The following is a 22,141-nucleotide window of genomic DNA, read 5'->3' as shown; positions in this document are numbered from 1 at the left end:
GCCTTCCTCCTTCAGGTCTTCTATATGCATATCCTTCTTTTCCTCTTGTGGGAAAGAGTTTGCTGAAATCAGACAACCACGGAACCATGATCCTGATCTCCCTGTATTGACTCTATCAGATCTGGTTCCGCCTTCTTTTGAGGTTATCCTCCAAAGAACCATGGAGATAGGATTGTTTTCCGACCCTCATCATGCAGAATGAGGGATCTCTTCTGCATCCCAAGTCTCTGGCCCTCACAGCCTGGATGTTGAGAACTTAGAATTTGCTTTCTTGTGTGTCCCAGAAGGTGTCTCCAGGGTTTCTGCTGACTTCCGGGGAAGGGAAATGGGACTTGATATACCACCTTTTTGAGGTTTTTGCAGCTACATTCAAAGCGGTTTACATATATTCAGGTACTTATTTTGTACCAGGAGCAATGGAGGGTTAAGTGACTTGCCCAGAGTCACAAGGAGCTGCAGTGGGAATCGAACTCAGTTCCTCAGGATCAAAGTCCACTGCACTAACCACTAGGCTACTCCTCCACTCCATTCTTTCAAATGGAGAAGGTTTGCCGTCTGATGTGAAGGCTAGTCCCTAGATTCACTTATTTTCCCTACACAGAACCTGCTTCAGTACCTTCTACACTTCACCGAGTCTGGTCTTAAGACCAACTCTGTAAGGGTTCACCTCAGTGCAATTAGTGCTTACCATTACTGTGTAGAGGGTAAAACCATCTCTGTACAGCCTCTAGTTGTTCAATTTTTGCGAGGTTTCCTTTTCGCAAAGCCTCCTGTCAGACCTCCACCAGTCTTGGAACCCAGCGTCATCCTTACCCAGCTGATGAAAGCACATTTTTGAGCCACTGGATTCCTGTCCAGTGAAGTAACCGACCTAGAAGGTCTTGTTTTTGATGGCAGTTACTTCAGCTTGCAGGGTCAGTGAGCTTCAGGTCCCTAGTAGTGGATCCACCTTACACAAAGTTTCATCACAACAGAGAGGTTCTCTGCACACACCCTAAATTTCTTCCAAAGATGGTGTCTGAGTTTGTTTGTTTATTTATTTTGACATTTATTCCCCACATTATTCTAAACATACTCTAGTTCAATGTGGCTTACAATAAATAAAATGACAAGCAAGGTGTATAATACCATAAGCAAAATATTAAGTAAGAGCAGAGTTATACAAATAAGAACTAAATAATAAACCATTGATGGCCAGTTACAATCTAAAACATGCCATTAATGGGTGGAAACCTCTCAAAGAGGAAAGTTTTCAGTCTTTTGCAAAATACCAAGTAATCAGTCTTACCCTTGATTGCTATTGGCAGTGAGTTCCATCACTTAGCATCTTGGTATCTAAAGTCTACGGAGTGAATCGACTTATAGCACACTCTCTTGCAATCTGGAAGATGAAGTCTAAGGTAGTCTCTAGATCCAGAGGACATATTGCATAGGTGAATACTTATTAAGGGTAGCATGTAATCCGGTGTCATTCCATATGATATTTGAAAAAAATACACATAATTTAAAACTAATCCTGACTTTTAATGGGCAGCCAGTGCAGCTTGCATTATAAAGGAGTGGCTCCATTAAAACTCGATACCTTGTGGACAAGCCTAGCTGCTGTATTTTGGGCCATTTGCAGCCGTTTTAGGACTCCCTCCTTACATCCAGCATAGATGGAATTCCAGTATTCGAATTGAGTTACAACCAAGGATTGAACTAGCAGTCTAAAGATATCTGGCGAGAAAGTGATCTAATTCTCTTCAGCTTCCAAAGAGACCCGAAGGATTTTTTTCACTACTGAGGAAACCGGAGGCTCGAACATGAGGTGACTGTCAGTACACCCACTTCCCTAAGTGTAGTGTCTAGGGGTTGGACATGTCAATGGTAAAATGATTATATACAGTACGGTTGAAGGGGTTGGTTACCGCAAGAAATTTAGTCTTATTTCTATTTAACAAATTTAAATTCTGAAGCCCAGGATTCCAACAAATCAAGACCAGGCCCAATCTTAGAGACAATTTCTGGAAGTCTTAAAAGAGATATAGATTGTGACATTGTCTGCATAAGTGAAAGTGCAAAACCCCACTGCCTCCAGTCTTTCACCTAATGGAGCCATTATAACATTGAACAGGATTAGAGATAGCGGCGGGCTCTGTGGCACCTCACTGTCAGGAGACCAGGATGGTGAGAGAGAACCTGACAACTTCACCTAATACTATTTAGATTTTAGGAAACTTCGGAACCATTGGTGAACCTTCCTACATAGTCCGAATTGGTCCAACAGGCCTAAAGCAACTTATGATAAGCGAGGTCAAAGGCACTTGATATATCGAATTACATCAATTAAAACCTAAAGCCTAGACTGATTGCTTTCCTCATCAGATGCTAAGGTGGTCAAGACTGTCTCAGTACTATAACAAGGTCTAAAGCCTGACTGGGATTTATGCAAGAGAGAGAGGAAAGGTGATTCATAAGCTTAGTACCAACTATTACGTCCATTGCCTTAGTCAACAGTGGGATAGAAGCGACAAGGAGGGGCATAATCAAAAGTGGCGCCCAAGTTAGGATGTCCGGTGAAGGGACGGGGAAACCTGTATTATCGAAACAAGATGGGTGTCCAGCTTTTGTTTCGATAATACAGTCGGGGACGCCCAAATCTTAACATTTAGGTCGTCCCTAGACTTGGTCGTTTTAGATTTTCGGCGATAATGGAAACTAAGGACGCCCATCTCAAAAATGACCAAATGCAAGCCCTTTGGTCATGGGAGGAGCCAGCATTTGTAGTGCACTGGTCCCCCTGACATGCCAGGACACCAGGTACAATTTACCTTGTGTGCTGAGCCCCCCAAAACCCACTCCCTACAACTGTACACCACTACCATAGCCCTTACGGGTGAAGGGGCCACCTAGATGTGGGTACAATGAGTTTCTGGTGGGTTTTGAAGGGCTCATATTTACCACCACAAGTGTAACAGGTGGGGGGTGGGCCTCAGTTGGGGGGGGGGGGGGGGGGGGCCTGGATCCGCCTACCTGAAGTGCACTGCACCCACTAAAACTGCTCCAGGTACCTGCATACTGCTATCATGGAGCTGGGTATGACATTTGAAGCTCGCATAGAGGCTGTCAAAAATATTTTTAAAAGTTTTTTTTTTTTTTTTGCGGGTGGGAGGGGGTTAGTGACCACTGAGGGAGTAATGAGAGGTGATCCCTGATTCCCTCCGGTGGTCATCTTTTCAGTTCGGCGCCTTTTCACGGCTTGGTCATAACAAAAAAAGGACCAAGTAAAGTTGCCCAAGTGCTCATCAGGGACACCCTTTTTTTTTCCATTATGGGTCGAGGACGCCCATGTGTTAGTCCCGCCTTCGCTACACCTCTGACACGCCTCCTGGAACTTTGGTCGTCCCCGCAACAGAAAGCAGTTGGGGACGCCCAAAATCGGCTTTCGATTATTCCGATTTGGGCGACCCTGGGAGAAGTACGCCCATCTCCCGATTTGTGTTGAAAGATGGGCATCCTCCTCTTTCGAAAATAAGCCTGAAGGTGCTCTTACGGATCAGGGTAAGTATTATGGAACCTTTTCACTGAGGAAAAGCATGCTGAGTCAGCATAAATGAGATATGTTATCAAGGATTTATCTCTCTCCAATTCTCAGTATTATATTTGAGGCGAGTTACAATCAGAAAATAAACAAGAGACTGACACAATGTCAGGAATTTACAAGTAAAAAATACATATTCAAACTTTGAGATAAATAAAATTGAGTCACTCAACCTAATAAACAAATAAGTTTTCAATGCTTTACGAAATAACAAATAATTCTTCATCTGATGTAAGTCAAGCAGAAGATCATTCCAATAACGAGCTGCTAAGAAAGAAAAATGATTTAGAAAAACAGCTTTAAATTTTATATGTTTTTTTGAAGGAAAAGCTAACAGTAAATAATTAAATCTCCTAGAAGTCTTCCTGGGTTTCAACACAGTGACTAACTGAAAACTGCCTTCCAGACATGAGCCTTCTAAAAACTTATACTAAACAAAGTATCTTAAAGATGACTCGAGACTCCATTGGTAACAGCACAATTCATTCAACAAAGGACTTACATGTTCTAACCTAGTTTTACGTAATATTAATCTAGCAGATGAGTTTTGAACTAGTTGAATTCTGGAAAGTTGTTTAGTGGAAAGACACAAATAAAGTGAATTACTATAATCCAATAATGATAAAATTGTTAACTGCACAATAATATTAAAACGTTCTTCCAAAAAATAAGATCTTAAAAGATGTAGTTGTTGGTGCAGTTTTTAATAAATAACTCAGACAGGCATCCAGAAGGTAATGTGAGGAAGAACACTTTTTGATAGAGGATTTGACAGTCTCATGAGTGGGTAGCAGAAAGGTGGACCAGAGTTGGTCAGCTACAATACCAGCTCATTTTAGTTACTTTTTGTTCAAAGTACATGGCTAATTGATTAGAAGAGGGAGTGGCTACAGTTACTGATGTGAAGAGTTAGAGTTCTATCTAAATCAGTCAATCGTCCTTCCAGCATTCTTTCCAAAACCTCATGTCCAACCTGACGAAAGCACACTGCACATCTTGGATTGCAAGCAAGCTTTGGCCTATTATCTGGAGCGGACTAGGCCCTATAGACAGGCCACCCAGCTTTTTGTTTCTTTTGATCCCAACAGGATGGGGTTGCCATCGGTAAATGCACAATTTCCAGTTCGCTGGCAGATTGCATATCCTTTACTTGTGCCCAGACTGGACTGACTTTAGAGGGTCATGTCAAGGCTCAGAATGTAAGAGCCATGGCTGCGTCAGTATCCCATTTAAGGTCAACCTCCATGAAGAGAGATTTGCAAGGCTGCAACTTGGTCTTCAGTCCACACATTCACATCCCACTAGTGCCTTGAGCAAGGTACCCGACACAACAGTCGGTTTGTGCAGACTGTCCTTGAGAATTTGTTTGGGGTCTAGAATCCAACTCCACCTTCCTAGGCCCATTTTATTCTGTTCCATAACAGTGTATATATGTTTTCAGGTTAATTGACATTTTTGGATTTGCCGTTGTGAGTTCCAATTATCCTAATGTTGTTTTTGATGAGCCTGATAGCTATGGATTCCCACATGTGAGAATAACATGTCCTGCTTATCCTCGAAGAAAGCAAAGTTACTTACCCGTAAAAGGTATTTTTTGAGGAAAGTAAGCCAATTATTCTCTCATACACTAATGGTCCCATGCTTGCATGTCAGGTGGGAAGGCACCCGCTTATCCACGGTGGGAATGCAGCCTCAATCTCTTAATAAAATATTAATCTGGGCAGCATTTCCGTACCTTGCTCTGTGGATGATGTAACCCACATGTGAGAATAATTAGCCTGCTGTCTTCGGAGAATACATGTTACGAGTAAGTAACTTCACTGCTTTCCCTCTTGCCTGTGCTAGAGTACATCAAGGACTGCTTTGATAGCAGAAGGGTTGATGTTTTTCTTACTTGAAAGACTTTGGTCCCAGAAGAGAGATTTATGCACAAAAGGTTCCCTGGGTCTGGGATTATTTTTTTGTTGTTACATTTGTACCCCGCGCTTTCCCACTTATGGCAGGCTCAATGCGGCTTACATGGGGCAATGGAGGGTTAAGTGACTTGCCCAGAGTCACAAGGAGCTGCCTGTGCCTGAAGTGGGAATCAAACTCAGTTCCTCAGTTCCCCAGGACCAATTTCTCTACAGCTTCTCGGATCAATGGTAGCAATGTGGAGGTGGTTCTGTGAGTGAGGGCTCACATGACACCAAGTCAAATCGAATACGAACTTGTTGACCGCTGGTATCCCCACTTTGGGTTCAGTGTGGTGTACAGAGGAGCTAAAATACAGAATTAATTCAAATTAATCATAACAGAAAAGTCCTACTAATCATTGGCATTTTTAGGAACTAGAAAAGTTTTCAACTTCTTGAAGACAGCATAGTTATGGTCAATCCTAATATGAGAAAGAAGAGAATTCCACACTGATTCTCCCAAAACTGAGAATATAGCATTTACTATTTTAAAAAAATCTGTCATTTTTATAAAAATATGGGCATAAGATCAGTTGATCTCAAAGACTGAAAGAACGTCCAATAAAAAGTGAAGCGAGTTTAATCAATAATTCTGAAGAGAACCCATATAGAATTTGAAAAATTAAACAAACTGCTTTAAATTTAGTTAACAGGGAATCAATGTAATTTCTCAGTGTATGGTGAGATATTGCTATTTCTATTGAGTTTAAAAATTAATCTTATAGATGTGTTCTGTATCTGTTACAATTTTTAAAGATTTTTAGAAAGTAAACCAAAAAACAGGACATTGTAGTAATTCAGATGAGACAGTATAAGCATTTGAACTAGCAAAGAATAAATTAGAGGAATCAAGTAAAACCCCTAATACCCTTGATTCTGTTTCCACCTTTAGAACTTTATCTGTAGACAAAATCAAAGAGGTAGGTATTTCAATAGCCTGAGTTCTAAAGCATAGTACCTTAGTTTTTTAGGGGTTCAGCTTCAGTTTATGACCTATGCCCAATCTTGTATTGCATTAATCCCTATTGTAACAGAGTTTAACAAATCATGGTATAAGGCTGGGACTGGCAATAGCAACATAATTTCGTCGGCATAGGATAGCAACAGTTCCCCTAAGCCCAACTCTATCCTGCCAAGAGAAGACATTAATGGTTCATTAATCTCATCCCATGGCTTTTCCTACCATCTCTATGCTGATATAAGTGCATAAGTACATAAGTACATAAGTAGTGCCATACTGGGAAAGACCAAAGGTCCATCTAGCCCAGCATCTTGTCACCGACAGTGGCCAATCCAGGTCAAGGGCACCTGGCACGCTCCCCAAACGTAAAAACATTCCAGACAAGTTATACCTAAAAATGCGGAATTTTTCCAAGTCCATTTAATAGCGGTCTATGGACTTGTCCTTTAGGAATCTATCTAACCCCTTTTTAAACTCCGTCAAGCTAACCGCCCGTACCACGTTCTCCGGCAACGAATTCCAGAGTCTAATTACACGTTGGGTGAAGAAAAATTTTCTCCGATTCGTTTTAAATTTACCACACTGTAGCTTCAACTCATGCCCTCTAGTCCTAGTATTTTTGGATAGCGTGAACAGTCGCTTCACATCCACCCGATCCATTCCACTCATTATTTTATACACTTCTATCATATCTCCCCTCAGCCGTCTCTTCTCCAAGCTGAAAAGCCCTAGCCTTCTCAGCCTCTCTTCATAGGAAAGTCGTCCCATCCCCACTATCATTTTCGTCGCCCTTCGCTGTACCTTTTCCAATTCTACTATATCTTTTTTGAGATACGGAGACCAGTACTGAACACAATACTCCAGGTGCGGTCGCACCATGGAGCGATACAACGGCATTATAACATCCGCACACCTGGACTCCATACCCTTCCTAATAACACCCAACATTCTATTCGCTTTCCTAGCCGCAGCAGCACACTGAGCAGAAGGTTTCAGCGTATCATCGACGACGACACCCAGATCCCTTTCTTGATCCGTAACTCCTAACGCGGAACCTTGCAAGACGTAGCTATAATTCGGGTTCCTCTTACCCACATGCATCACTTTGCACTTGTCAACATTGAACTTCATCTGCCACTTGCACGCCCATTCTCCCAGTCTCGCAAGGTCCTCCTGTAATCGTTCACATTCCTCCTGCGACTTGACGACCCTGAATAATTTTGTGTCATCGGCGAATTTAATTACCTCACTAGTTATTCCCATCTCTAGGTCATTTATAAATACATTAAAAAGCAACGGACCCAGCACAGACCCCTGCAGGACCCCACTAACTACCCTCCTCCACTGAGAATACTGGCCACGCAATCCTACTCTCTGCTTCCTATCTTTCAACCAGTTCTTAATCCATAATAATACCCTACCTCCGATTCCATGACTCTGCAATTTCTTCAGGAGTCTTTCGTGCGGCACGTTGTCAAACGCCTTCTGAAAATCCAGATATACAATATCAACCGGCTCCCCATTGTCCACATGTTTGCTTACCCCCTCAAAAAAATGCATTAGATTGGTGAGGCAAGACTTCCCTTCACTAAATCCGTGCTGACTTTGTCTCATCAGTCCATGTTTTTGTATATGCTCTGCAATTTTATTCTTAATAATAGCCTCCACCATCTTGCCCGGCACCGACGTCAGACTCACCGGTCTATAATTTCCCGGATCTCCTCTGGAACCCTTCTTAAAAATCGGAGTAACATTGTCTACCCTCCAGTCTTCCGGTACTACACTCGATTTTAGGGACAGATTGCATATTTCTAACAGTAGCTCCGCAAGTTCATTTTTTAGTTCTATTAGTACTCTGGGATGAATACCATCAGGTCCCGGTGATTTACTACTCTTCAGCTTGCTGAACTGACCCATTACATCCTCCAAGGTTATAGAGAATTTGTTTAGTTTCTCCGACTCCCCCGCTTCAAATATTCTTTCCGGCACCGGTGTCCCCCCCAAATCCTCCTCGGTGAAGACCGAAGCAAAGAATTCATTTAATTTCTCCGCTACGGCTTTGTCCTCCTTGATCGCCCCTTTAACACCATTTTCGTCCAGCGGCCCAACCGACTCTTTGGCCGGTTTCCTGCTTTTAATGTATCTAAAAAAATTTTTACTATGTATTTTTGCTTCCAACGCTAATTTCTTCTCAAAGTCCTTTTTTGCCCTCCTTATCTCCGCTTTGCATTTGGCTTGGCATTCCTTATGATCTATCCTGTTACTTTCAGTTGGTTCTCTTCTCCACTTTCTGAAGGATTGTTTTTTGGCTCTAATGATTTCCTTTATCTTACTGTTTAGCCACGCCGGCTGACGTTTAGTCTTTTTTCCCTTTTTTCTAATACGTGGAATATATTTGTCCTGAACCTCCAGGATGGTGTTTTTAAACAGCATCCACGCCTGATGCAAGTTTTTTACTCTGCGAGCTGCTCCTTTCAGTCTTTTTTTTACCATTTTTCTCATTTTGTCGTAATCACCTTTTCTATAGTTAAACGCTAGCGTACTTGATTTCCTAGTTTCACTTCCTTCAATGCCAATATCAAAACCGATCATATTATGATCACTGTTATCAAGCGGCCCTCGTATCGTTACCCCCTGCACTAGATCATGAGCACCACTAAGGACTAAGTCTAGTATTTTTCCTTCTCTTGTCGGCTCCTGAACTAGCTGTTCCATGAAGCTGTCCTTGATTTCATCAAGAAATCTTATGTCCCTTGCGTGTACAGATGTTACATTAACCCAGTCTATATGCGGGTAATTGAAATCCCCCATTATTATTGTGTTGCCCAGTTTGTTTGCGTCCCTGATTTCCTTTAACATTTCCGCATCCGTCTATTCGTCCTGGCCAGGCGGACGGTAGTACACTCCTATCACTATCCTTTTCCCCTTTGCACATGGAATTTCAATCCACAGTGATTCCAAGGAGTGTTTTGTTTCCTGCAGAATTTTCAATCTATTTGATTCAAGGCTCTCGTTAATATACAATGCTACCCCTCCACCAATCCGATTCACCCTATCACTACGATATAATTTGTACCCCGGTATGACAGTGTCCCACTGGTTATCCTCCTTCCACCAGGTCTCAGAGATGCCTATTATATCTAATTTTTCATTTAGTGCAATATATTCCAACTCCCCCATCTTATTTCTTAGGCTCTTGGCATTCGCATATAGACATTTCAAACTATGTTTGTTGTTCCTAAGTACATCATGCTTAGTACTTGACAGTATTAATTGGCAATCTTTTGTCTGATTTTTATTGTTATTTAAAGATACCCGATCTACTACAATCTCTTTTGCAACCTCACTATCAGGATTCTCTATCTTCCCTGTTATGGTGATATCTTTGAAAGATACCTTATCCCGAACCATGCTCTTTTGAGCGACTGTCGGCCTTCCCCCCATTTCTAGTTTAAAAGCTGCTCTATCTCCTTCTTAAACGCCGATGCCAGCAGCCTGGTCCCACTCTGGTTAAGATGGAGCCCATCCTTTCGGAATAGGCTCCCCCTTCCCCAGAATGTTGCCCAGTTCCTAACAAATCTAAAGCCCTCCTCCCTGCACCATCGTCTCATCCACGCATTGAGACTCTGGAGCTCTGCCTGTCTCTTGGGCCCTGCGCGTGGCACAGGTAGCATTTCAGAAAATGCTACCCTGGAGGATCTGGATTTCAGCTTTCTACCTAAGAGCCTAAATTTTGCTTCCAGAACCTCTCTCCCACATTTTCCTATGTCATTAGTACCCACATGTACCAAGACAGCCGTCTCCTCCCCAGCACTATCTAAAATCCTATCTAGGTGACGCGTGAGGTCCGCCACCTTCGCACCAGGCAGGCAAGTCACCAGGCGATCCTCACGTCCACCAGCCACCCAGCTATCTATATGCCTAATGATCGAATCACCCAGTACAACAGCTGTCCTAACCTTTCCCTCCCGGGCAACATTTGGAGATATATCCTCGGTGCGAAAGGATAATACATCCCCTGGTGGGCAGGTCCTGGCTACAGGAGTACTTCCTACTTCACCAGGGTGATGCTCTCCTTCTAGGAGACCTCCCTCCTCCAAGGTAGCACAGGGGCTACCTGACTGGAGGTGGGACTTCTCTACAACATCCCTGTAGGTCTCCTCTATGTACCTCTCTGTCTCCCTCAGCTCCATCAAGTCTGCTACTCTAGCCTCAAGAGAACGGACACGTTCTCTGAGAGCTAGGAGCTCTTTGCATCGGGCACACACACATGACACCTCACCAATTGGGAGATAATCATACATGTGACACTCAATGCAAAAGACTGGATAGCACCCCTCTCGCTGCTGGACTGCTGACTCCATCTTAGTGTTTTTTGAGTTTTTCCGTAATTTAAAACTTGCTAAAGTATTAAGGATATCAGCCTATCACTAACTTACAGTTCCTCCTTTAAACCCCAATCTTCAAGTTCCGAAAGCACAAGCAAAATTTGTTCACTTACCAGAGAAATATCCTCTTCTCCCAGAACTTATTAGAAAGAAAGCTTTTGCGCGCCGTTAGGCGCGCGGCACCTTGAGCAGAGGCCCCGAGTGGATCGGAACGGACCTGGGAGTCACTCCGGCGAAGGCTCCGAGGATATGCAGATGAGCTGCAAGTCCTCCACGGCACCTGAGAAGGCAACCGGTGGGAGAGCTGGGCACCTCTCAACCAAGAAAAGGCTTACCAGGGGTTAGGCCGAAGCCAGCATTCCTCCCCCTGAGGGTCACCTGATCCTGGCTAAGAAGTACCTGGTAGCTCTGGGTAGGTGGAGCGAAAGCCCTGGGTAACTGTGACTCCCAAATCTACCTTTCTACCCCTGATATCTCACCTTGCATCCAAACCAAAGTTTCAGTGTGCTTGTCTGACATTGCTGTCTGGATGTCTCAACGCCACCTGAAATTAAATATGACCAAAACCGAGCTTCTCATTTTCCCCTCCAAACCCACCTCCCCGCTCCCCCCATTTTCTATTTCTGTTGATGGCTCTCTTATTCTCCCTGTCTCCTCAGCTCGAAACCTTGGGGTCATCTTTGACTCTTCTCTCTCCTTCTCTGCTCATATCCAGCAGATTGCCAAGACCTGTCGTTTCTTTCTTTACAACATCCATAAAATCCGCCCCTTTCTTTCCGAGCACTCTACCAAAACCCTCATCCACACCCTTGTCACCTCTCGTTTAGACTACTGCAATCTGCTTCTTGCTGGCCTCCCACTTAGTCACCTCTCCCCTCTCCAGTCGGTTCAAAACTCTGCTGCCCGTCTCGTCTTCCGCCAGGGTCGCTTTACTCATACTACCCCTCTCCTCAAGACCCTTCACTGGCTCCCTATCCGTTTTCGCATCCTGTTCAAACTTCTTCTACTAACCTATAAATGTACTCACTCTGCTGCTCCCCAGGATCTCTCCACACTCGTCCTTCCCTACACCCCTTCCCGTGCACTCCGCTCCATGGATAAATCCTTCTTATCTGTTCCCTTCTCCACTACTGCCAACTCCAGACTTTGCGCCTTCTGTCTCGCTGCACCCTACGCCTGGAATAAACTTCCTGAGCCCCTACGTCTTGCCCCATCCTTGGCCACCTTTAAATCTAGACTGAAAGCCCACCTCTTTAACATTGCTTTTGACTCATAACCACTTGTAACCACTCGCCTCCACCTACCCTCCTCTCTTCCTTCCCGTTCACATTAATTGATTTGATTTGCTTACTTTATTTATTTTTTGTCTATTAGATTGTAAGCTCTTTGAGCAGGGACTGTCTTTCTTCTATGTTTGTGCAGCGCTGTGTACACCTTGTAGCGCTATAGAAATGCTAAATAGTAGTAGTAGTAGTAGTATTTAAAGAGAACCAGAGAGAGTGGGGATCCCTGAGGGACCCTGCATCCTAGAAACCAATATTCTGATAATGGTTTATTCTGTTTCACAGAATAACTCCGACATCACTTTTTTAAAAATCCATGGAACCGTTTATATATAGTGCCAAATATTTCTATTTGGCTCAGACATTGCAACAGCAAGACATGATCTTAAATAAACTGGATGGGCTGAAGATAGGACCCGAAGTGGTGAACTGGATTAGAAACTGGTTGACGGACAGACGCCAGAAGGTGGTGATTAATGTAATTCGCTTGGAGGAGGGAAAGGTGAGTAGTGGAGTGCCTCAAGGATCGGTGCTGGGGCCGATTCTGTTCAGTATATTTGTGAGTGACATTGCCGAAGGGTTAGAAGGTAAAGTTTGCCTATTTGCGGACAATACTAAGATTTGTAACAGAGTGGACACCCGGGAGGGAGTGGAAAACATGAAAAAGGATCTGCGGAAGCTTGAAGAATGGTCTAAGGTTTGGCAATTAAAATTCAATGCGAAAAAATGCAAAGTGATGCACTTAGGGAAGAGAAATCCACGGGAGACGTATGTGTTAAGCGGTGAGAGTCTGATAGGTACAGATGGGGAGAGGGATCTTGGGGTGACACGAAACAGTGTGACAAGGCGGTGGCCATAGCGAGAAGGTTGCTAGGCTGTATAGAGAGAGGTGTGACCAGCAGAAGAAAGGAGGTATTGATGCCCCTGTACAATTCATTGGTGAGGCCCCATCTGGAGTATTGTGTTCAGTTTTGGAAGCCGTATCTTGCGAAGGATGTAAAAAGAATTGAAGCAGTGCAAAGGAAAGCTACGAGAATGGTATGGGATTTGCGTTCCAAGACGTATGAGGAGAGACTTGCTGACCTGAACATGTATACTCTGGAGGAAAGGAGAAACAGGGGTGATATGATACAGACGTTCAAATATTTGAAAGGTATTAATCCGCAAACAAATCTCTTCCGGAGATACGAAGGCGGTAGAACGAGAGGACATGAAATGAGATTGAAGGGGGGCAGACTCAGGAAAAATGTCAGGAAGTACTTTTTCACGGAGAAAGTAGTGGATACTTGGAATGCCCTCCCGCGGGAGGTGTTGGAGATGAAAACGGTAACAGAATTCAAACATGCGTGGGATAAACATAAAGGAATCCTGTTCAGAAGGAGTGTATCCTTGGGAGCTTAGCCAAGTTTAGGTGGCAGAGCCGGTGGTGGGAGGCGGGGATAGTGCTGGGCAGACTTATACGGTCTGTGCCAGAGCCGGTGGTGGGAGGCGGGGCTGGTGGTTGGGAGGTGGAGATAGTGCTGGGCAGACTTATACGGTCTGTGCCAGCAGGTGAGAGTCTGATAGGTACAGATGGGGAGAGGGATCTTGGGGTGACACGAAACAGTGTGACAAGGCGGTGGCCATAGCGAGAAGGTTGCTAGGCTATATAGAGAGAGGTGTGACCAGCAGAAGAAAGGAGGTATTGATGCCCCTGTACAAGTCATTGGTGAGGCCCCATCTGGAGTATTGTGTTCAGTTTTGGAAGCCGTATCTTGCGAAGGATGTAAAAAGAATTGTCAGGAAGTACTTTTTCACGGAGAGAGTAGTGGCTACTTGGAATGCCCTCCCGCGGGAGGTGTTGGAGATGAAAACGGTAACAGAATTCAAACATGCGTGGGATAAACATAAAGGAATCCTGTTCAGAAGGAATGTATCCTTGGGAGCTTAGCCGAGTTTAGGTGGCAGAGCCGGTGGTGGGAGGCGGGGCTAGTGGTTGGGAGGCGGGGATAGTGCTGGGCAGATTTATACGGTCTGAGCCAGAGCTGGTGGTGGGAGGCGGGGCTGGTGGTTGGGAGGCGGGGATAGTGCTGGGCAGACTTATACGGTCTGTGCCCTGAAGAGGACAGGTACAAATAAAAAGTAGCACATATGAATTTATCTTGTTGGGCAGACTGGATGGACCGGGCAGGTCTTTTTCTGCCGTCATCTACTATGTTACTATGATCTACTGCAAGAAATGCAGCTGATATCTCAAACTGAAGAAGAATAATATAGCTTTTCCTTAACGTATGTAGTTAAGATAAGCAACAATGTCTCTGTACTTTGAAAGGGGATGGGACTTTTGAATCCAAATTGTGATTGATGTAAACCAATAAATCTATCCAAATAACAGGTAAATTGTCTGCTAACATAAAATTCCATCACCTTGGTTAATGTAGGACTACTATCTACTGAGTGGTAGTTAGATGGAGAAGTCAAATATAATTCAGGTCCTTTCAATATAGGTTTAAGAACTGTTTGGCCCATATCTAGCGGAAGAGTACCAGTTTGTAGTAGATCATTAGTGCTAGTTTGAGCCACTGTATAACTTCCATTGGAATAGGAGACTTCAATGAAACAGGACATTGGTCAAGAGAATAGTGAGAACGTGAACATTTCAGTAAGAAGGACTTAATTTCATCATGAGTAATAATTGAAAACTTATCCCAGACTTGATCAACCGGAATACCTGACATGACATAACACTGATGAAAAAAATGCAGTGTCATCTACAGAATTAGCCTGCATCATCTCTATATGAATCTGAGCAACCTTGTTTGAAAAGAAATTTGCCAAGTCTTGTGCAGAAGGACTCTCATTACATGTTTTCTCAGTAAGTGTATTAGAGCTTATACTTTTTACAAGTGAAAACAATTTCTTGGTATCAAGCATATTGCAGCCCAATAACTTACTATAATAACATTTCTTCACTTCAGCTACCTTCACTTTATATTGTTTAAAGATGACTTCCAAATAAACCTGGCATCTAATTCTTTACTTTTCTGCCATTGCCTTTCCAAGCGATGACAACCCGATTTTAATAGGCGTAATTCATCTGAAAACCAGGCAGCCTTTCTAGGTGACCTTACCTTCCTAATAGTCATAGATGCAATCTTATCCAGAACCATAGATGCAATAATATCCCAAAAGGATTTTAAAGAATCTTGGTCAGGGCTTCTAGAACTGCCTTCAGTAAATTCCTTCAAAAAGGCGGTATATAAATCCTAATAAATAAATAAATGAATAGAACATAACAAAGTTGTCATCTCAGGCCAAGAAAGAAGCTTCATCAATTCTACCCTTTGTAGATATAAACTGTACTAATTACCTTGAAAGGCATATCTCCAAGATAAACTCAAATTGAAAGTGATCTGACCAAGGAATTGAGGCCCAAGTAGATGTTTATCATATTGGAAGGGTAAGCAGCAATAAAATCTAAAGAATAGCTTTTCTCATGGGTTGGACCTCCACCAAAAATGTTAGATCACAGGCATTTTAAAATGCTTTAAAATTTAAAATATTAGAATCAAAAACATCCTCTAAGTGCAAATACAAACCCCCCCAAAATAGTTAACCTGGAAAATTGACACACAACAGATGAAATAACTTGCAACAAGATGGCCTCAGAGTTAACCCAAGGTCCAGATGGACAGTAGAAAAGAAGTATCCCTATTATACCAGACCCTATAGGTGAATCGTCACAAAATCTACATAACATACATTCTAACTGAAACTCACACAGGATGAAAAAAACTTACAAACTAGTGCCAGACCACCCTCCTCTATTATCCTGTCTAGGAGAATGAAGTAACTGATAACCTGAAGGGCATAAATGAGGGATTACAGGACTATCCGTGTCAGCCATGTTTTTGATATAAACAAAAATCCCAAATGGCAATGAGTCTAAAAAATCACTCAGTATCAATCAATATTTTGTTGTTAAGAGATCGTGCATGGACATAGATTGCTAGTAGAGGAGTCAAAGAATTCTTAAACAGATTAATATTTTTTTTTGTTACATTTGTACCCCGCGCTTTCCCACTCATGGCAGGCTCAATGCGGCTTACATGGGGCAATGGAGGGTTAAGTGACTTGCCCAGAGTCACAAGGAGCTGCCTGTGCCGGGAATCGAACTCAGTTCCCCAGTCCACCACCCTAACCACTAGGCCACTCCTCCACTCCTTCTTAAATAAAATGGTTATCAGATTGCCAAAATCGTTTGGCTTGTATTTGATCAACACTCCTCTTATTGCAGATAATCACGTCAATGCTACGAGGACAAATCTCATTGCAAACCAACAAATACTTGTAATTGGCATTAATCACAGCTCTAAATTTAGGTTTTCTAACAGTGGTGAACCAAACTGATATATAACCCTGTTCAGTGACAGTACTCAGTGCACCACTTAAAAATGCCCAAAGGAGCTAAACTTAAAAACAGTAACTACCACACTTTAAGACAATTAAAACCACTTTCTATTAGTGCTAATATTACCCCTCATTAACAGTCTAGCATGACAAATACTCAAGTTTTGCCTAAAGTTGCCCACCAAGAGGTGCACATTAAGGTGCAGGACATACCCTTTAAGCGTTCCCCTTCAGTGGTATGCCTGAGGCGGCACGCCATGCTTAAATGCCTCTGTTTCAGCTGAAGCTGGTGATGTCAGCAGAGTAGGCAGAGCTTAGAGCTGCTCTATGGAGCAACCAGTAGCACAGAAGCAGAATGGAGTTTAAAAAACAAAGCAGAACAGTCTTACTCAGGTCTTTGGGCCTTGTTGTTGCTTTGATTTCCCAAATTCCAGGAGTTGAAGTCTGACTCCTTCTCTAGTCATCCTTTAGGAGGTATCTCACCTCCTGGCCCATCATTAAAGGGAGTTCTTTTACACCCACCAGTTTAGGTGGCTGTCATCACCAGTGCAAGCCTGGGGGTTTGAGGGCCTATTGCCTTGGATGGATTATGCAGGGACAATGGTTGAATCACAAGACATCATGGACTATTAGCTGTTTGGAAGTGAGGGCCATTTACTTAGCCCTGCAGCAGTTCTTCCATTGTTACAATGAAAGGCAGTCTGGGTGATGTCAGACAACTTGACCACACAGAATAAAGCCATGAGTATAGTAGTGGTGCAGGAAGTCAGCTGGATTTGCAACTGGGCGGAGGTCAATTTATAGCAATTTCGGCAGCGCACATTGTGGGAGTGGAGAACATACAGATGAATTTCTCAGCATGCATTCTCTGGACCCAGGGAGTGGGAGTTGAGCCCCTCAGCCTTTCAACTTTTTGTGGAGCTTTGAGCATTTTTATGGTGATGGGGCAGAAAGTGAAGTGCCCTCTCTTCTTCAGTCGCAGGAAAGAGTGGGGATCAACATACTGGTGCAACCATGGCCAGAGCAAGAATCCATGTATGTGTTTCCACTGTGACCTCTGATCTGCAGAGTTCCTTAGAAGGTAGTAAAATACCTATTTCTAATAATCTTAGTGACTATGAACTGGCCTTTCTGACACTGGTATATAGGACTTGTTGGAAGGCTCCCCAGGTCCATTGCCAAGAGGGCAAGGCCTCTTGATTCAGGGCCTGGATGTAATAGACGTTATGAATACCCTTTAAACTTATAGCTTTGCTCTTGAGAGGTCGTGCTTGAAGCGCAGTGGTTAATCTGGTTGTTGAAGATCTTCTGTCTCTCCACGATTTTCAGAGTAATCGCTTGGGTATTCTGGTGTTTTGCTTTCGTTTTTCTTTTACCACTGTGTCCAGTTTCTTTGTATCCAACTTTTTATCGGTTGGAATGGGGATGTCCTATGTTGTCATAACATCCACATTCTCCAAAGTTGTAATGTGTGCAAAGTTTCCAATAGATGAGACATACCACATTTCAGAGGTAAGTTGAATGGTACTTCTTGAGAGAAGTAAAGCATATTTGATGTCCACTGAGAGCTGTGCTACCACATTGAGATCTTAACCTGATTTTAAGTGCCTTGATTATTCCTCCTTTTGAGCCTTTAGGGCAGGCCTTTATGAAAAACCTGTCATTGAAAGCAATGTTTCTTATGGCTGTCTACTTGACTAGGTGAGTTTTGGAGTTGCAGGCCCTCTCTTTCATGGATTCCTATTTATCTTTCATGGTCGACTCAGTTTCTGTTTGCACAGTGGCTTCCTTTTGCCAAAGATGGTCTCTTTACACATAATCAGATAGTCTTGCTTCTGGCAGTCTCTGAGAAAGAGCACAGATGCTCTATAAGCTGCACTTTCACTGCTCTTGTGCTATTTGGAAGTGACAAACTCCTGGAAGTCCAGTTAACTCTTTGTCTTATTTTTTGGACAGCACTAGGGAGAGGTGGCCTCCAGCTCTCCCTAGCATTCTGGATTAAGGTGGCAGTAGAGGTGGTATATATCCTGAACTGGAGGTGGTTCCAGTAGAGCTTCTGATTCATTCAGCAAGATTTCAGGTGACAACCTGGATGGTGATTGATCAGAAGGCAGCAACATTGTAGTCACTGCATTCCTTTATGAAACATAAGATTAATGTCGGGGTCAGGGATGATAGTGATTTTGTCAGAGCTGGGTTGGAGGGAACATTTCTATCCTCCTGCCTAGATGGGTAGAGCTTTTTTTTTTTTTACATCCTGTAGGTCTGGACTGACTAGCAGGATGATGAAGAAGGTGAAATTTATATGTCAATTTCCTTTCCTTGATGCCTACAGAATCAGTCCAAGGCCCACCAAGAAAGACTACTGTGCTCAGAGAATTCCTTGTGGTATCTGTCTACTTCCTTGGCTCTTGGGCATTTAATGTCTCTGTTCATAATTATTACTAATCTGCATGCAGTCCCTTTAGGGGGTTTGTGATTTTGTATCTACATTTAGTTTTGATTGAATGTTTGCTTTGGCATTGGCTTAGGAAGACATTGGCCGCACTTCTCCTTATATTGGTGATGTCACTGGAAGCATTCAGCTTCTCTACCTCTATCAGTTGGTAGGGTGACATAACCTGTTGGCCTGGACTAGTTTAGTAGGATCAAGGAAATGAAATTATCAGGTAATACCAAATTTCATCTTCATAGATAGTTTCTTATAACCTTGATCTCCAAACTCCTATCCTTAGGTTATCTATCTTAGAGATTTTCTAATTTCTGTTTACTCTGTATGGATATAGTGGCTGTTCCCTTCTCCTTCCAGGTTCTGCCTGATTCCAGGTCCCAGGCCTGATGCCCTCTGTCCAGCCATCCTCTACCAGAGCAGTGCTTCATTTTAGCTGCAAGCTCCTGGCTATTTTATTTTCATCCAGTGATTATTCCAGTTTCTTCAAAAAATGTTTTTGTTTAATGGTCTATTCATTTTTAGCAGAAAAGGCAAAGCTAAATGTGTTTTTTTTTTCTTTTTGAAAAAGGCTTTTGCTGAGAAAATACAGACTAAAGAAAGTATCTTTGAAGTTATGTCACTATTGGTGTCTTAATGGCTGATTCCTGTTTGCTATACTGTATAGGAGGCAGAGATGTAAATGAGAATTTAACCTTGTGATAAATATTTCAGGCATATATAAACTGATGCTAATTATTTTTCTGTAAACTCTTTTCTCTTCTAGTTTTTTAATCAAGTACTGGTTTTAGGGAAATCTTCAGTGAGTGACTTGTCTGAACATGTTTTTGATTTGATACAAGAACTGTTTGCCATAGATCCTCATTTACTTCTGTCTGTCATGCCACAACTAGAGTTCAAATTGAAGGTAAGAGAAAGATGGGGGTTTGATTAGTATTTTGCACTTATGTCCTATTTCAGTATAAACAGTACTATGTATTATACCACATGGTTGCAATATGCCCTCTCTAGCTCCTTCAGGGGGTAGGAACTGATCTTAAATCTGATTCCAATTTGATAAGGGAATAGTGAAGAGGGCTTGCAGAGCAGGGTTTGTGTTATAGCCCATATAGTTGTTTCCACAAGCCTTTCATTAGAATACTAACACTTGTTGATAGTAACATGGGCCAGAGTCTGAGGTTGTAATTTATAGAATGCCCCATTCTTATAAACTATGAAATTGAGTATTTTTCTTTTAAAGTATAAATATAGAAAAGCATGCTGGATGTCTGGGTCCTTCCTTTTTAGGAGGTGATGTAGTAGTCTTTACCCAGTTTTTTGTCAGGATGGCCATAAATCAAAGATGATGAAAACGGAACCCCCCCAGAATATTTTATCTCAGTGGACTAACACGGCTACCACACCTCTCTACTTATCTCAGCATCTGAAAGCCTAGGAAGAGGTGCAATAGTTACCTCTCTTGTTATACCACTCCAAGCTATGCTAATCATTAGATTTAGTGAGTTGATGGCTCTTTCGGAAGCCACTGGAGCCTTTCTGAATTATGCAGATCAACCTTTTGAATTAAAACTAAAATAGTTTTGGGGCAATTAGCTTTAGAATCAAACAGCCAAGTTTTAAGTTATATCAATGAAGTGCCACAAAATGTGTTGAAAGACTCCAGCAAAAATCTCTTAATGGTGAGGAAGTACTCTGTCAAACTGGGTCTGTGATATGAAGTAGATGCCAGTTTTGGCTGTTCAAATTGAATGGCTGAATCAGTTTTAAGAGAGTGTATTTCAGTGGTTCCCAAACCTGGTCCTAGAGGCACCCCAGCCAGTCAGGTTTTCAGGATACCCACAATAGATATTCATGAGAGAGATTTGCATGCACTGCTGCTGCATGCAAATTTCTCTCATGAATATTTATTGTACATATCCTGAAAACCTGACTGGCTGGGGTGCCTCTAGGACCAGGTTTGGGACCCACTGGTATATTTATATCCCCTTCAAAAGGGAATTACTAGAAATTATATATGAGATTAAAACCAATTTAGATCTGATGGAATCTTGGGCATCCAGTTTCAAACTCAAATAGGGAAAAGACTAAATTCCTCATACGTACCAACCTGTATCAACCCATTTTTTTTTAACCATTTATTTTATTATTTTCATGTACAAACATGGCAGCAAGGAAAACATTTCTAATACAACCAAATTGCTAACCAAAAAATTTTTTTTTCCATAACTGTTCCCCCTCACCATGTCCGAACGTGTTCTTTTAATCTCACCCTCTCCCTCTTCCCGTCCCTCCCTTCCTACTTCAGTGTCTCATAATTCTATCACAGCATTGTATTTTCTCCGCTAATGTCCAGAGATGCGTTGTGAGGATTGCCATTGTTCATAAGATTTCCAGATTTTTTGATGCTGCATCAATCTACCTGTCCGCAGTGCAGTGAGTTTAGCCATCAGGCCAATGTAGTCCAGTTTCTGCAGGACTCTCGAAAGACCCGGTAGCACGGGCTGTTTCCAAGCTGCTGCCAGGACCAGCTTGCTGGCCACAAACACCTGGCCAGCAAATTGATGTATTGAATTTCGAACTCCTGTAGGTTTGAAATGCAGCAAGCAGTGGTCCATTTTCATTGGGTAGCTCACCCCAGTGACCTCATGTAGGAATTTCAGTATCTCTCCCCAGTAGGCCTGGGCATGTCTACAGGTCTACCAGATGTGAGTCATATCACCTGTAGCATCGCACTGTCGCCAGCATTTAGCTGAGCCAGTGCGAAACATTTTTACAATGCGATGTGGAGTGTAATACCAACTATATAATAATTTATGGCCATTTTCGACCATAGCGCTAGACACTGAAACTCTGAGCAGAGATCTAATTGCTAATTTCCATTGGGGAAACGTATATGTTACCCCCATGGCATCACCCCATTTATTTAGATAGTGTTCTATTGGGTTGGTGTACAGAAGTAACGCTGCATAAAGTCGTGATATGCTACCCCTGCCTCCCCCCTTCATTAATCCATTTTCTACCTTTGTTTCTGCTAGGCTAAGTTCTCCTTTTGCCCGCCGGGTTAGAAAGTCTCGTACTTGGTAGTACTGGAAAGCCTGCAGGGGGGATAACCCATGCTCTCTACGAAGCACTT

At 42.7% G+C, this 22,141-nt stretch overlaps 1 protein-coding gene across 1 annotated transcript in view; it reads left to right on the top strand.

Moving 5' to 3' along the window:
- Nucleotides 1–22,141, top strand: part of PDS5A (PDS5 cohesin associated factor A) — a 644,759-nt gene that overhangs the window by 144,996 nt on the left and 477,622 nt on the right. The window contains exon 8 of the mRNA XM_030191317.1: nt 19,775–19,915. Within this exon, the coding sequence (XP_030047177.1) occupies nt 19,775–19,915 (141 nt within the window). The remainder of the gene's footprint in view (nt 1–19,774; nt 19,916–22,141) is intronic.

Source organism: Microcaecilia unicolor, chromosome 2 (assembly GCF_901765095.1).
Source record: "Microcaecilia unicolor chromosome 2, aMicUni1.1, whole genome shotgun sequence".
Taxonomy (NCBI): Eukaryota; Metazoa; Chordata; class Amphibia; order Gymnophiona; family Siphonopidae; genus Microcaecilia; species Microcaecilia unicolor.
Note: the sequence above shows the minus strand (reverse complement) of the source record. Positions and strands in the feature narration are given on the sequence as shown.